Raw genomic sequence first — 16,875 nt, 5'->3', positions numbered from 1 at the left:
ATCTCCTGACCTCTTGATCCTCCCGCCTCGGCCTCCCAAAGTGCTGGGATTACAGGCTTGAGCCACCGCGTCCGGCCGCATAGGTGTTACTTTTACACTTGCCTACCTACTCACTCACCCCAATGCCTTGTTAGACAAAGGAGAAAGACTGTCTTATTTATCTCTGTGCCATCTACTACTCAGAACTTAGTTAGATAAGGTTACTGGGCTTTGCTACTGTAACTTCGCTTGCCGCAGAATAGGTGTGAGTTTTTAGGTAAACTGCTTCTATTATTTCTAGAAAATGTAAGTAGAGATAAAAATTATACCTAACTCATAGGATTATTGTGAGAATTAAGGAAAAACCATATGAAGGACTTACCCTGGTACCTCACACAGAGTAAACATTAAATAAATGTTAGCTATTATTACACTACAGCTTTTACTTGATAGTTACCTGAATATTGAATTAGAATTTATTGATAGTCTTGTGGGTTGACCATAATGTAATTTTAAATTTCTCCCCTTATGTCTGTAATACAGTAAGGAAAAATGGCTAAAGTAAGTGAATTGGTCTCTAGATTTGTTATAAAAGCTCAGGGGTTTGTTTTGTTTGTTTTTTAGTAATTACAGGAAAGCTTTAAAAAATAAATAGCGTTGTTTAATAATATACATGTATACTCATAACTAAGATCATAGTCTCTGACTTACTCTACCTCTTGTAAGCCATATAATGACCAAGTTATTTAATCCTTTTAAACCCCAGTTTCCTCATTTGCAAGATAGGGATAACTATACATTATAGATTTGTGACTTAAATAATAAGGTATTTTGGCCGGGCGCAGTGGCTCAAGCCTGTAATCCCAGCACTTTGGGAGGCCGAGACGGGCGGATCACGAGGTCAGGAGATCGAGACCATCCTGGCTAACATGGTGAAACCCCATCTCTACTAAAAATACAAAAAACTAGCCGGGCGAGGTGGCGGGTGCCTGTCGTCCCAGCTACTCGGGAGGCTGAGGCAGGAGAATGGCGTGAACCCGGGAGGCGGAGCTTGCAGTGAGCCGAGATTGCGCCACTGCATTCCAGCCCGGGCGACAGAGCGAGACTCTGCCTCAAAAAAAAAAAAAAATAATAATAATAATAAGGTATTTTAAAAAGGTAACATTAAATTATATTCTTGCCTCTTGTGTTTCTGTTCTCTTTGGTATATTTCTTGTATGGATAAAACTAAGTGATAACTTTGATTTTGTTTTAACAGATAGAATATTCTGTGCAAGACAAAACCTCTGCCAATACTACCCTTGTTCATCAGACCACACCTTCACATGTAATGCCACCAAATCACCACCAATTAGCATTTAATTATCAAGAATTAGAACATTTACAGATCGTGAAAAACATTTCACCTTTCCAAATTCTGCCTCCCTCAGGTAAGAAATTAACAAGTAAACAAACTGTTATTGAGAAATTGACTTCTAAAACTATACGTATAGAAAATGCTATGGTCGCCGGGTGCGGTGGCTCAAGCCTGTAATCCCAGCACTTTGGGAGGCCGAGACGGGCGGATCACGAGGTCAGGAGATCGAGACCATCCTGGCTAACATGGTGAAACCCCGTCTCTACTAAAAAAATACAAAAAACTAGCCGGGCGAGGTGGCGGGCGCCTGTAGTCCCAGCTACTCGAGAGGCTGAGGCAGGAGAATGGCGTAAACCCGGGAGGCAGAGCTTGCAGTGAGCTGAGATCCGGCCACTGCACTCCAGCCTGGGCGACAGAGCGAGACTCCGTCTCAGGAAAAAAAAAAAAAAAAAAAAGAAAATGCTATGGTCATCTTAAATGTTAAATATGTGGGAAATACCAACAATCATAACTAGCAAATTCCAGGTTACAAATAATCACTGAAGCACATCATTAGAAATTATCTGCTTTAAACCTGTAGGCATTCATTACATTTAAAAGAAAGAAAATTATATATACAGTTCACATCCAATTTACTTTCATGTAAATTATATACATTGGTATGATATATATACACACACACTACATATATGTTATATATATAAATTATATACACATTTATGTATATAATATACATACATTTTACACACATACACGCGCACGCGCGCGCGCACACACACACACACACGCCTATTACTGCTGGAGCCCATACTACCAAGTTCTGAGCAGATCTGGGAAATGCTGCTTTAACTTCCATGACACCTATCTGGCTTAGAAAAGTAGGAAAGCATAAGGGAAAGATAACTTACTTAGAGATTCTGTAGGTAAAGAAATGAAGTTATAGATAGATAAAATAGTTTACACTTAAGGAAACTTGGGCTAGAAATTCTTGCCTAAGGGTAGTTCCTATTCATCTAAAACTGGTTAAATTTTTATATTTTTAGGTTTGTTTGACTTAATATCTTATCAGAAGGGAAAGTTTTGTATCTCAACTTGGTTCTGGTGGGTCGAAGGGGATGTGTGGCACGAAGGGTACTTCTGATACTAGTTTAGCCTAGAGCATAACTAAACCTTGAGACACTAATTAGTGTATTTAGGCCTAGGTTAAAGGCAGATATGAATATTCCTTGTCCATTCTTCTTCCCTCTAGAATGTGCTCTGGTTTCCATTTGGCCACCCAAGGGCAGAAGTATCTCCCTAGCAGAATAAATTTCCAAGCTGTTTTACTGCAACATAGATTAGGAGGAAGAGGGAGACGTTTTGATCCTTCTTTGCAGCTTTCAGTTTAAAAGCTCCCTACTATTTGTGTGTGTGTGTTTGTGGTTTTTTTAAATTTATTTTTTGAGATGGAGTCTCGCTCTGTCTTGCAGGTGGGAGTGCAGTGGCACAATCTTGGCTCACTGCAACCTCCGCCTCCCGGGTTCAAACAACTCTCCTGCCTCAGCCTCCTGAGTAGCTGGGATTACAGGCATGCGCCACCATGGCCAGCTAATTTTTTTGTAGTTTTTTTTGAGACAGAGTTTCATTCTTGTTGCCCAGGGTAGGTGCAATGGTGCGATCTTGGCTCACTGCAACCTCTGTCTCCCAGGTTCAAGCAATTCTCCTATCTCAGCCTCCACAGTAGCTGTGATTGCAGGCATGTACCACCACACCCAGCTAATTTTTTGTCTTTTTAGTAGAGACAGGGTTTCACCACATTGGTTAGGCTGGTCTCGAACTCTTGACCTCAGATGATCCGCTTGCCTCAATCTCCCTATTCTGTGTTTGAATATTCCATTTTGTCTTTACCTAAAGTTATATCTCTTCATTGTGGGGAAGGGAATGGAGATCAATGGAGAAAATATCTAAGGCCACATCGGAGGGCATTCCAGGAAGAATAAACAAATATCCCAAGTATGAAATATTTATGTCTACTCTTTTTTGGAAATACATTTTCAAGATTCTTGGAGAATAGCAGAATGATAGCTATAGGTCATGAGTTACCTAGAATATACCAGTGTTTTTAATTTGTATACAACAAATCGTATACAAATTTGTATACTTTTATTTGTGTACAACAAGGAGCGTCATATAGGAAGCATAATCAGATTTTATTCAATTTTATTTTATTTATTTTTTGACACAGAGTCTTGCCCTGTTGCGGAGGGTGGAATGTAGTAGCACAACGTCTGCTCCCTGCAACCCTTGCCTCCTGGGTTCAAGTGATTCTCATTCCTCAGCCACCCAAGTATTTGGGATTACAGGCATGCACCACCATATACGGCTAATTTTTGTATTTTTTGTAGAGATAGGGTTTCACCATGTTGGCCAGGCTGGTCTTGAACTCCTGGCCTCAAGTGATCCACCTACCTTGGCCTCCCAAGGTTCTGGGATTACAGGCATGAGCCACCACCCCTGGCCCCAGATTTTATAATAGGGAAAAAATTGCTGCTTACCATATAGAGGATGGATTAAGATGATACTCTGATGTAGTTAGGATCAAGTAAGGACACTGAATGCTATAGTCTAGGAAATGAATTATTAGGACCAAAAGTAACACAGCAACTATAGAAAGGATGTGGATATATAAGGCATTTTTGTGGCAGAATTGATAGACTTTGTTAAAATGAATGAGCTACTGGGAGATTATCTAATAGTTGGATTGAAAACAGGAGACAACTCATTTTGCACATGTTTGAGATGTTACAGAATACCTAAGTGGAAATATAAAGCTAGAAATAGGTTTCTAGAACTACCAGAGTGTAACAGGAGTTACAAATTAGGAACTAACAGTATGTAGAAGCTACTTGAAGCCATAAGAATAAACGAAAACACCCAGGAAAATCTGCAGAGCAGGAAGAGTAAAGCTCAAGGACAAAATTCTAAGAAACAAAACCTCCTCAGTAAAAGTAGAAAAAAATAGTTAAAAGAAGAGGTAATCAAAGGTAGAGAAAAAGGGAAAATAGTGTAATAGAAGCCCATGAAGATAGATTTTTTTTGGAAGGAAATCAAGAGTATCACATACTGCAGAGCATTTAAGTAGGATGAGGAATGGAGAGAGCATTACATTGGGAATGTGAGAATTTTTACTTTTGCAGAAGCTTTTTTAGTATCCATTGTGATGGGGCAGAAACTAGATTATTGTAAATTCAGAAGTAATGGAATTTGAGTGTAGTGAATGTAAACCATTCTTTGAAGAACTTTGTTGGTAAAGAGGATGGGAAGATATTTGTGGCTTTAACAGGAAAATAGATTTTTTTGGAGGAGTGGGCGAGATTGTTTTGAGTTTTTTAATTGGAGAGATTTGAACATTTTAAGGCTCATTATAAAGAGCTAAAGTAGGGCCGGACGCGGTGGCTCACACCTGTAATCCCAGCACTTTGGGAGGCCGAGGCGGGCGGATCACAAGGTCAGGAGATCGAGACCACGGTGAAACTTCGTCTCTACTAAAAATACAAAAAACATTAGTCGGGCGCGGTGGCGGGCGCCTGTAGTCCCAGCTACTCAGGAGTCTGAGGCAGGAGAATGGCATGATCCCGGGAGGCGGAGCTTGCAGTGAGCCGAGATCGTGCCACTGCGCTCCAGCCTGGGGGACAGAGCGAGACTCTGTCTCAAAAAAAAAAAAAAAAAAAAAAAGCTAAAGTAGGCAAAAGTTACTGCTTTAGCCATAGTATGTTTTAGAAGAATGCCAGGGTAGCCTTGCCCTTGAAAAGGAATAGATTATGAAAAACAAAGGTAAGAATGTAGTCAAGGTGTTCTCTTATTCCCAATTTAACAAAATACCCTATCTATGAAAAGTCAGGCTTTTAATACCTACACCTTCAGTAAGGATCAGTTTGTTATATTACTTGAAATTCTGTTTATATGATGCTTATTAATAGTCTAATGTATAAAGGAAAGTTTGGATGGTACCAAAGTAGCTGTTCTTTTGCAGTTAGCAAAATTCTCAGAAACGACGTGGTTTACATTTGCCAACTGTAGGTGGCACTATGCCCAAGGGAAATTGCAAATGTATGTGAGCCATAAGATTTATAAAGACATTTTCTTTTTCTGGAGTTAAATCTCAATAGAAATAATTTTTTGTTAAACCTTACAATTAAATGATAAAAGTAACATGTATGTTGAAGTTTTCTTATTCGAAAAATAGTTTGACAAAATGTTAGAGTACGTAAAATATTAAAAAGTGAATTTTTAAGTGTTACTGGTTTTCATCACACCTGCCCACCTATGATCTCCACATGAAATGGATGATGTTGAATTTTTTTTCCTTATAAATTGAAGCTTTTGGCCATAGAAGATTACTAGCCTTATCCTTTTTTTTTTTTTTTCTTTTTTTTTTTTTTCTTTTTTTTTTTTTTATTATACTTTAAGTTCTAGGGTACATGTGCATAACGTTTATATCATGTATAACTCCCCAATGCAATCCCTCCCTCCTCCCCCCTCCCCATGATAGGCCCCAGTGTGTGATGTTCCCCTTCCGAGTCCAAGTGATCTCATTGTTCAGTTCCCACCTATGAGTGAGAACATGCGGTGTTTGGTTTCTCTTCTTGTGATAGTTTGCTAAGAATGATGGTTTCCAGCTGCATCCATGTCCCTACAAAGGACGCAAACTCATCCTTTTTGATGGCTGCATAGTATTCCATGGTGTATATGTGCCACATTTTCTTAATCCAGTCTGTCACAGATGGACATTTGGGTTGATTCCAAGTCTTTGCTATTGTGAATAGTGCCGCAATAAACATACGTGTGCATGTGTCTTTGTAGTAGAGTAATTTATAATCCTTTGGGTATATACCCAGTAGTGGGATGGCTGGGTCATATGGTACATCTAGTTCTAGATCCTTGAGGAATCGCCATACTGTTTTCCATAATGGTTGAACTAGTTTACAATCCCACCAACAGTGTAAAAGTGTTCCTATTTCTCCACATCCTCTCCAACATCTATTGTTTCCTGACTTCTTAATGATTGCCATTCTAACTGGTGTGAGATGGTATCTCATTGTGGTTTTGATTTGCATTTCTCTGATGGCGAGTGATGATGAGCATTTTTTCATGTGTCTGTTGGCTGTATGGATGTCTTCTTTTGAGAAATCTCTGTTCATATCCTTTCCCCACTTTTTGATGGGGTTGTTTGTTTTTTTCTTGTATATTTGTTTGAGTTCTTTGTAGATTCTGGATATTAGCCCTTTGTCAGATGAGTAGGTTGCAAAAATTTTCTCCCATTCTGTAGGTTGCCTGTTCACTCTGATGGTAGTTTCTTTTGCTGTGCAAAAGCTCTTTAGTTTAATGAGATCCCATTTGTCAATTTTGGCTTTTGCTGCCGTTGCTTTTGGTGTTTTAGACATGAAGTCCTTGCCCATGCCTATGTCCTGAATGGTACTACCTAGATTTTCTTCTAGGGTTTTTATGGTATTAGGTCTAACATTTAAGTCTCTAATCCATCTTGAATTAATTTTCGTATAAGGGGTAAGGAAAGGATCCAGTTTCAGCTTTCTACTTGTGGCTAGCCAATTTTCCAGCACCATTTATTAAATAGGGAATCCTTTCCCCATTTCTTGTTTTTGTCAGGTTTGTCAAAGATCAGATGGCTGTAGATGTGTGGTATTATTTCTGAGGACTCTGTTCTGTTCCACTGGTCTATTTCTCTGTTGTGGTACCAGTACCATGCTGTTTTGGTTACTGTAGCCTTGTAGTATAGTTTGAAGTCAGGTAGCGTGACGCCTCCAGCTTTGTCCTTTTGACCTAGGATTGTCTTGGCAATGCGGGCTCTTTTTTGGTTCCATATGAACTTTAAAGCCGTTTTTTCCAATTCTGTGAAGAAAGTCATTGGTAGCTTGATGGGGATGGCATTGAATCTATAAATAACCTTGGGCAGTATGGCCATTTTCACGATATTGATTCTTCCTATCCACGAGCATGGTATGTTCTTCCATTTGTTTGTGTCCTCTTTGATTTCACTGAGCAGTGGTTTGTAGTTCTCCTTGAAGAGGTCCTTTACATCCCTTGTAAGCTGGATTCCTAGGTATTTTATTCTCTTTGAAGCAATTGTGAATGGAAGTTCATTCCTGACTTGGCTCTCTGCTTGTCTGTTACTGGTGTATAAGAATGCTTGTGATTTTTGCACATTAATTTTGTATCCTGAGACTTTGCTGAAGTTGCTTATCAGCTTAAGGAGATTTTGGGCTGAGACGATGGGTTTTTCTAAATATACAATCATGTCATCTGCAAACAGGGACAATTTGACTTCTTCTTTTCCTAACTGGATACCCTTGATTTCTTTCTCTTGCCTGATTGCCCTAGCCAGAACTTCCAACACTATGTTGAATAGGAGTGGTGAGAGAGGGCATCCCTGTCTTGTGCCAGTTTTCAAAGGGAATTTTTCCAGTTTTTGCCCATTCAGTATGATATTAGCTGTGGGTTTGTCGTAAATAGCTCTTATTATTTTGAGGTACGTTCCATCAATACCGAATTTATTGAGCGTTTTTAGCATAAAGGGCTGTTGAATTTTGTCAAAAGCCTTTTCTGCATCTATTGAGATAATCATGTGGTTCTTGTCTTTGGTTCTGTTTATATGCTGGATTACGTTTATTGATTTGCGAATGTTGAACCAGCCTTGCATCCCAGGGATGAAGCCCACTTGATCATGGTGGATAAGCTTTTTGATGTGCTGCTGAATCCGGTTTGCCAGTATTTTATTGAGAATTTTTGCATCGATGTTCATCAGGGATATTGGTCTAAAATTCTCTTTTTTTGTTGTGTCTCTGCCAGGCTTTGGTATCAGGATGATGTTGGCCTCATAAAATGAGTTAGGGAGGATTCCCTCTTTTTCTATTGATTGGAATAGTTTCAGAAGGAATGGTACCAGCTCCTCCTTGTACCTCTGGTAGAATTCAGCTGTGAATCCATCTGGTCCTGGACTTTTTTTCGTGGGTAGGCTATTAATTGTTGCCTCAATTTCAGAGCCTGTTATTGGTCTATTCAGGGATTCAACTTCTTCCTGGTTCAGTCTTGGGAGAGTGTAAGTGTCCAGGAAATTATCCATTTCTTCTAGATTTTCTAGTCGATTTGCGTAGAGGCATTTATAGTATTCTCTGATGGTTGTTTGTATTCTGTGGGGTCGGTGGTGATATCCCCTTTATCATTTTTTATTGTGTCTATTTGATTCCTCTCTCTTTTCTCTTTATTAGTCTTGCTAGCGGTCTGTCAATTTTGTTGATCTTTTCAAAAAACCAACTCCTGGATTCATTGATTTTTTGGAGGGTTTTTTGTGACTCTATCTCCTTCAGTTCTGCTCTGATCTTAGTTATTTCTTGCCTTCTGCTAGCTTTTGAATGTGTTTGCTCTTGCCTCTCTAGTTCTTTTAATTGTGATGTTAGAGTGTCAATTTAAGATCTTTCCAGCTTTCTCTTGTGGGCATTTAGTGCTATAAATTTCCCTCTACACACTGCTTAAATGTGTCCCAGAGATTCTGGTATGTTGTATCTTTGTTCTCATTGCTTTCAAAGATCATCTTTATTTCTGCTTTCATTTCGTTATGTACCCAGTAGTCATTCAGGAGCAGGTTATTCAGTTTCCATGTAGTTGAGCGGTTTTGATTGAGTTTCTTAGTCCTGAGTTCTAGTTTGATTGCACTGTGGTCTGAGAGACAGTTTGTTATAATTTCTGTTCTTGTACATTTGCTGAGGAGTGCTTTACTTCCAATTATGTGGTCAATTTTGGAATAAGTGCGATGTGGTGCTGAGAAGAATGTATATTCTGTTGATTTGGGGTGGAGAGTTCTATAGATGTCTATTAGGTCCGCTTGGTGCAGAGATGAGTTCAATTCCTGGATATCCTTGTTAACTTTCTGTCTCGTTGATCTGTCTAATGTTGACAGTGGAGTGTTGAAATCTCCCATTATTATTGTATGGGAGTCTAAGTCTCTTTGTAGGTCTCTAAGGACTTGCTTTATGAATCTGGGTGCTCCTGTATTGGGTGCATATATATTTAGGAGAGTTAGCTTTTCCTGTTGAATTGATCCCTTTACCATTATGTAATGGCCTTCTTTGTCTCTTTTGATCTTTGATGGTTTAAAGTCTGTTTTATCAGAGACTAGGATTGCAACCCCTGCTTTTTTTTGTTCTCCATTTGCTTGGTAGATCTTTCTCCATCCCTTTATTTTGAGCCTATGTATGTCTCTGCATGTGAGATGGGTCTCCTGAATACAGCAGACTGATGGGTCTTGACTCTTTATCCAGTTTGCCAGTCTGTGTCTTTTAATTGGAGCATTTAGTCCATTTACATTTAAGGTTAATATTGTTATGTGTGAACTTGATCCTGTCATTATGATATTAACTGGTTATTTTGCTCATTAGTTGATGCAGTTTCTTCCTAGCCTCGATGGTCTTTACATTTTGGCATGTTTTTGCAATGGCTGGTACCGGTTGTTCCTTTCCATGTTTAGGGCTTCCTTCAGGGTCTCTTGTAAGGCAGGCCTGGTGGTGACAAAATCTCTAAGCATTTGCTTATCTGTAAAGGATTTTATTTCTCCTTCACTGATGAAACTTAGTTTGGCTGGAAATTCTGGGTTGAAAATTCTTTTCTTTAAGAACGTTGAATATTGGCCCCCACTCTCTTCTGGCTTGTAGAGTTTCTGCCGAGAGATCTGCTGTTAGTCTGATGGGCTTCCCTTTGTGGGTAACCCGACCTTTCTCTCTGGCTGCCCTTAAGATTTTTTCCTGGCCGGGCGCGGTGGCTCAAGCCTGTAATCCCAGCACTTTGGGAGGCCGAGACGGGCGGATCACAAGGTCAGGAGATCGAGACCATTCTGGCTAACACGGTGAAACCCCGTCTCTACTAAAAAATACAGAAAACTAGCCGGGCGAGGTGGCGGGCGCCTGTAGTCCCAGCTACTCGGGAGGCTGAGGCAGGAGAATGGCATAAACCTGGGAGGCGGAGCTTGCAGTGAGCTGAGATCCGGCCACTGCACTCCAGCCTGGGCGACAGAGCGAAACTCCGTCTCAAAAAAAAAAAAAAAAAAGATTTTTTCCTTCATTTCAACTTTGGTGAATCTGGCAATTATGTGTCTTGGAGTTGCTCTTCTGGAGGAGTATCTTGTGGCGTTCTCTGTATTTCCTGAATTTGAATGTTGGCCTGCCCTACTAGGTTGGGGAAGTTCTCCTGGATGATATCCTGAAGAGTGTTTTCCAACTTGGTTCCATTTTCCCCCTCACTTTCAGGCACCCCAATCAGACGTAGATTTGGTCTTTTTACATAATCCCATACTTCTTGCAGGCTTCGTTCATTTCTTTTTCTTCTTTTTCTTTTGGTTTCTCTTCTCGCTTCATTTCATTCATTTGATCCTCAATCGCTGATACTCTTTCTTCCAGTTGATCGAGTCGGTTACTGAAGCTTGTGCATTTGTCACGTATTTCTCGTGTCATGGTTTTCATCTCTGTCATTTCGTTTATGATCTTCTCTGCATTAATTAGTCTAGCTGTCAATTCTTCCACTTTTTTTTCAAGATTTTTAGTTTCTTTGCGCTGGGTACGTAATTCCTCCTTTAGCTCTGAGAAGTTTGATGGACTGAAGCCTTCTTCTCTCATCTCGTCAAAGTCATTCTCTGACCAGCTTTGATCCGTTGCTGGCGATGGGCTGCGCTCCTTTGCAGGGGGAGATGCGCTCTTATTTTTTGAATTTCCAGCTTTTCTGCCCTGCTTTTTCCCCATCTTTGTGGTTTTATCTGTCTCTGGTCTTTGATGATGGTGACGTACTGATGGGGTTTTGGTATAGGTGTCCTTCCTGTTTGATAGTTTTCCGTCTGACAGTCAGAAGGACTGTCTGTTGGTCTGTTGGAGATTGCTTGAGGTCCACTCCAGACCCTGTTTGCCTGGGTATCAGCAGCAGAGGTTGCCAAAGATAGAATATTGCTGAGCAGCGAGTGTACCTGTCTGATTCTTCCTTTGGAAGTTTCCTCTCAGGGATGACTCCACCCTGTGAGGTGTGGGGTGTCAGACTGCCCCTAGTGGGGGATGTCTCCCAGCTAGGCTACTCAGGGGTCAGGGACCCACCTGAGCAGGCAGTCTGTCCGTTCTCGGATCTCAACCTCCGCGTTGGGAGATCCACGGCTCTCCCCAAAGCTGTCAGACAGAGTCGTTCGCCTCTGCACCGCCCCCGCTGCTTTCCCTATTGGACCTCAGCTGTGGGCTGTCCCCAGAGGTGGAGTCTACAGAGACAGGCAGGTTTCCTTGAGCTGCTGTGAGCTCCACCCAGTTCGAGCTTCCCAGCCGCTTTGTTTACCTACTTAAGCCTCAGCAATGGCGGGCGCCCCTCCCCCAGCCTCGCTGCTGCCTTGCGGATAGATCGCCGCAGACGGCTGTGTTAGCAGTGAGGGAGGCTCCGTGGGCGTGGGACCCTCCCGGCCAGGTGTGGGATATATTCTCCTGGTGTGCCTGTTTCCTTAAAGCGCAGTATTGGGGTGGGAGTTACGCGATTTTCCAGGTGTTATGTGTCTCAGTTCCCCTGGCTAGGAAAACGGATTTCCTTCCTCCTTGCGCTTCCAGGTGAGGCGATGCCTCGCCCTGCTTCAGCTCACGCTGGTCAGGCTGCAGCAGCTGACCAGCACCGATTGTCCGGCACTCCCTAGAGAGATGACCCCAGTACCTCAGTTGAAAATGCAGAAATCACCGGTCTTCTGTGTTACTCGCGCTGGGAGTTGGAGACTGGAGCTGTTCCTATTCGGCCATCTTGCTCCGCCCCCCCTTTTTTTTTTTTTTTTTGAGACGGAGTCTCAGTTCTGATGCCCAGGCTGGAATGCAGTGGCCGGATCTCAGCTCACTGCAAGCTCCGCCTCCTGGGTTCACGCCATTCTCCTGCCTCAGCCTCCCCAGTAGCTGGGACTACAGGCGCCCGCCACCTCGCCCGGCTAGTTTTTTGTATTTTTTAGTAGAGACGGGGTTTCACCGTGTTAGCCAGGATGGTCTCGATCTCCTGACCTCGTGATCCGCCCGCCTCGGCCTCCCAAAGTGCTGGGACTACAGGCTTGAGCCACCGCGCCCGGCCACTAGCCTTATCCTTATAGTTTACCCTTTCTCTGTCTCATAAAAACTTCACTAAATTGCCGCCATAAAAAAAGATGAGTTCATGTCCTTTGCAGGGACATGAATGAAGCTGGAAACCGTTATTCTCAGCAAACTAACACAAGAACAGAAAACCAAACACCGCATGTTCTCACTCCTAAGTGGGAGTTGAACACTGAGAGCACATGGACACAGGGAGGGGAACATCACACACTGGGGCCTGTGAGGGGCTAGGGGAGGGATAGCATTAGGAGAAATACCTAATGTAGATGACGGGTTGATGGGTACAGCAAACCACCAGGGCACATGTATACCTATGTAACAAACCTGCACGTTCTGTACATGTATCCCAGAACTTAAAGTATAATAAAAAAAAAATTTTTTAAACTTCACTAAATTATATTGAGTTTTTAAAATATTTGGGTTGTTATATAAACATGAATTCATAATTGCAAATGAAAAAGTAAATCCAGGAGTTTGCTATCTCATAGGAGACATAAACAACTGGTATATAAAGTAAAAATAATGTGCCCTGAGAGAAGCTAAAGTGAACTTTAAGGAAGCGAAGAAGGCAGAATCACCTGATCTGTTCGGCAGATACGTATTTTACAGAATGAGTATCATTTGAGCTGGATATTGCAGAAAAAAATAAGGCTTACCTATGTATATTTAGTATGGAAAGGCATTTGGATGGAGGAAGCAACATGAATGTGAAGGTATTTAGGCAACTCATAATTCCGTGTGATTAAAGATTTGGTTGGATTAAACAGGAATGTGGAAAATTAGAACGATAGACCAGGTTTAGCTATTTAACCCTTTAAGTCCAGATACTTTGGAAACTTTGTACTTAATTGTAATAGTATAGTCAGTAGGGAGGCAGTGAAGGCTTTTTGAGTGAAGTTGTGCCTCTGGGTGATTAATTTGCCAATATTATTTAGGTGAGTTGAAGGAAAGAATATAGAGATTAGAGAAGGGAGGAGACCAGCTGGGCTGTTGCAGTAGTAGGGAAAAAATGACATAAAGTGATAGAAGGAAAGAGAAGGGGAAGGTTAAAAGAAATTAGAAGAGTAGAATGAGCAGATCTGCAAAATATGAAAACATGCTGGGTTAATAACCCAGGGATGTAAGCTTTGGTGGCTCACAGGATACTGGCTGGATACTGTCCAGGTTGACAGACCTGGGATACAGATGAAGAATAGGCTTCTGAGGAAATATTAGTTTTGTAGTGTTTTGAGGTGTCACAGGGTCATTCATGTAAAAATATTTTTCAGGGAGTTGGACCCTTGACATATTTCCTAGGCTTTTATGACACCTCTCTTAACCATCCCATCTCTCTGTTCCTTACCAATCTCTCTTTAGCTGCCTCCGTTTAGATGTTGATAATTGTCTGAGTTGCATCCTTAAGCCTCTTATATGTTTTTTTCATCTACTCCAGAATTACCCAACCATGTTTCAAAGCACAGTCTTACTGAATGAATGTCCCCTCAGCTCTTATAGCAATGAACTGGGAGCAGCCTTCCCATTTGTGCAGGTGGCCATACATTGATCATTTTCTATATATCATGACGTGGAAAAGGTTGGAAGCGGTGCTCTATACTTGGGTGATCTTTGGCATCCATGACTTCTAGTCTCGTTTTTACAATTCAAATGTATCCAGGCCCCAGGCATGTTTATACAACTCTACTAAATGTCTTTGCTTAAACATCACATAGGCATTCCAAACACAGCCATGTAAAAACTGAATTCCCCCTTTTAGTCCCCAGATTTTATTTATTTTTTTGAGGCAGTCTTCCTGTGTTGCTCAGGCTGGAGTACAGTGGCACAAACACGGCTCATTGCAGCCTCCACCTCCTGGGCTGAAGCCATCCTCCTACCTCAGCCTCTCAAGTAGCTGGGACCTCAAATATGTGCCACCATGCCCAGCTAAGTTTTTGTTTGTTTGTTTTGTTTGGTAGAGATGGGGTCTCACCATAGCTGGTCTCAAACTTCTGGGCTTAAGGAATCCTCCCGCCTTGGCCTCCCAAAGTGCTGGGATTGCAGGCCTGAGCCATCGCACCCAGCCTGGTCCCCAGAATTTAATCCTTCCTCTTTAATTGTTAATAATGGCACTATCACCACTTACCAACTTAGAGTCAGCAAATTGAGGGTCGCTTTAGAATTTCACTTACCATACATACTTTTTCTCCTTTGTAAATCATCACTGACAGGAAGCAGAGAAGGGAAGGTAGTCCTGTACTTACAGCTTTGGCTTTTCTCACTTTTTTTCCCCTTTCCTTGTTGAAGTGAGGAAACATGGCTACACTGGGGCTGTGCACAGACACACAAATTAAAAATTCGAGCTTTTGTTCATGCATTCTTTGACAGTGTTTTGTCTTGCCCTCCTATGCTCACTGCTATTCCTTGATGTTCCTTGCTCTCTTCTTCTAACCTCAACCTCAGAGTATGATTTAGCCAGAGAATCCATCAAGTGATTGATGTGTGGTAGAAGCTTAGATGTGAGTCCCTATAATATGTAAGTGGCCAGGATTTTGTTAGTTTGGGTCAGTTAACAAAGACAGCAGCTCAGTTTTGATTTGTCCCTCTTGTTCTTCAGCCACTAATTAGAACCTGTGGACGATGACTAGAGAGAATTGAATCAAGTGGTCGATTAAGTTTCATGTTATCAGGATGTTCCATGTTGCGGATGACAGAAAACTCAGCCCAAACTGATTTAATAAGGAATTTTGTTGGCATATATAGGCAATAGTCCAAAGATAGGTCAATCTTTTAGTCATGGCTTGATCAGGGCTCACACTCTGTAGTTAATCTTCACCAATAATAATAAATGAAATATTTGCATGAAAACTTAAGAATTAATGAGATTGCATGAGTTCTCCTCACCTCAGAGTCAGACTTACCGCATTTCTCGTCCCTGTTCCCTTGGTAGCTATTTTGAGTGTCTGGTATCTTAGTTCCCCTCTGTGTTTTTTTGTCTCCAATTGGCCACCCAGGCAGAATCTTTCCCTTGGAAGCCCTACACTGGCTCAGGTCTGCTCTTCCTAAATGAGTTACTGATAGTGAGATACAATTACCATGATTGGCTTGGCCTAATCAAAACTCACCTCTAGGCTGGGCACGTAATACCTGAGGATAGTTACTATGTTTTAGTCATCCCTATGTTCCCAGTGTTTAGTACATAGTATGTGCTCAGTAAATGTTTAGTGATAACTGGGTTTTATCAGCAGTCTAAATTGCTTCAGATAAGTTATGCTATGGTTTTGAATATTTGTCCTCTCCAAAACTCACATTGAAATTTACAGGCCTGGCCAGCCACAAGGGCTCATGCCTGTAATCCCAGCACTTTGGGAGGCCAAGGCGGGCGGATCACTGAAGGTCAGGAGTTCAAGTCCAGCCTGGCCAACATGGTAAAACCCCATCTCTACTAAAAATACAAAAATTAGCCAGGCATGGTGGTGGGCACCTGTAATCGGGAGGCTGAGGCAGGAGAATTGCTTGAACCCTGGAGGTGGAGGCTGCAGTGAGCCAAGATTGTGCCATTGCACTCTAGCCTGGGGCATCAAAGCAAGACCTCTCAAAAAAAAAAAAAAAAAAAAGAAAATCTGGAGCTGAGGTCACTCTATACACTGGAGAGCTGCTATAGCATGGGGTCAAATAAAATAGGTTTTCATATGTGAGTATGATGTCAGCTATACTTCATGCCAACCAGAATAAGCAAAAATAACAAAAAGAGAACAAAGTGGTAACTTTCAAATGAGAAATATTTTACAGTATAACAGGTCCCTAACTAAGAATATTCCAAAGTTAAATCATGCATCAAAAAATTAATCTCTTTGTTTTCATAGTGTCTGACCTGGAAGGGAAAATAAAATCAAATTCTGGTTAAGTAGGATGAAATATTTTAATTATACTATTCTAAAAATGTGTGCATCCAGGTGATTCTGAACAGCTCTCAAATGGCATAAATGTGATGCATCCATCTGGTGATAATGACGCAACGATATTAGAATCTGAACGTCAAGCTCCTGTGCAGAAGGTAAAAGTTATGTTTTTTTTTTTCTAACAAATCTTGAAGGGATTTGAAATTGGGTTGGAAGTGGTACAAGAGGTATTTAAAAGCCCTGACTTAAATGAAATGTTGGATCTCTAAGCCTAATTTTTGCCTATGTAATTTTTTAAAAAAGTACTCATGAGCAACATCCTTCCCCTACCCACCTACCTACCTATCATTGGTCCTCTTGTTTGTTTTTTTGTTTGTTTGTTTTTTGAGATGGAGTCTCACTCTGTCACCTAGGCTGGAGTGCAGTGGCACAATCTTGGCTTACTGCAACCTATGCCTCCCAGGTTCAAGTGATTCTCATGCCTCAGCCTCCCAAGTAGCTGGGATTGCAGGTGTGTACCACCATG

The 16,875-nt window shown here is 41.4% G+C and overlaps 1 protein-coding gene across 5 annotated transcripts in view; it reads left to right on the top strand.

The window, feature by feature from the left end:
- The window catches only part of BRDT (bromodomain testis associated), a 73,739-nt gene that overhangs the window by 40,796 nt on the left and 16,068 nt on the right, over positions 1–16,875 (top strand). For all 5 annotated transcript variants that reach the window (XM_033197376.1, XM_033197378.1, XM_033197375.1 and 2 more), the window contains 2 exons: positions 1,238–1,409; positions 16,404–16,504. In XM_033197376.1, coding sequence (XP_033053267.1) covers positions 1,238–1,409; positions 16,404–16,504 — 273 coding nt within the window. The remainder of the gene's footprint in view (positions 1–1,237; positions 1,410–16,403; positions 16,505–16,875) is intronic.

Source organism: Trachypithecus francoisi, unplaced genomic scaffold (assembly GCF_009764315.1).
Source record: "Trachypithecus francoisi isolate TF-2019V2 unplaced genomic scaffold, Tfra_2.0 Lachesis_group5, whole genome shotgun sequence".
Taxonomy (NCBI): domain Eukaryota; kingdom Metazoa; phylum Chordata; class Mammalia; order Primates; family Cercopithecidae; genus Trachypithecus; species Trachypithecus francoisi.
This window is presented reverse-complemented; position numbering and strand designations above follow the sequence as displayed.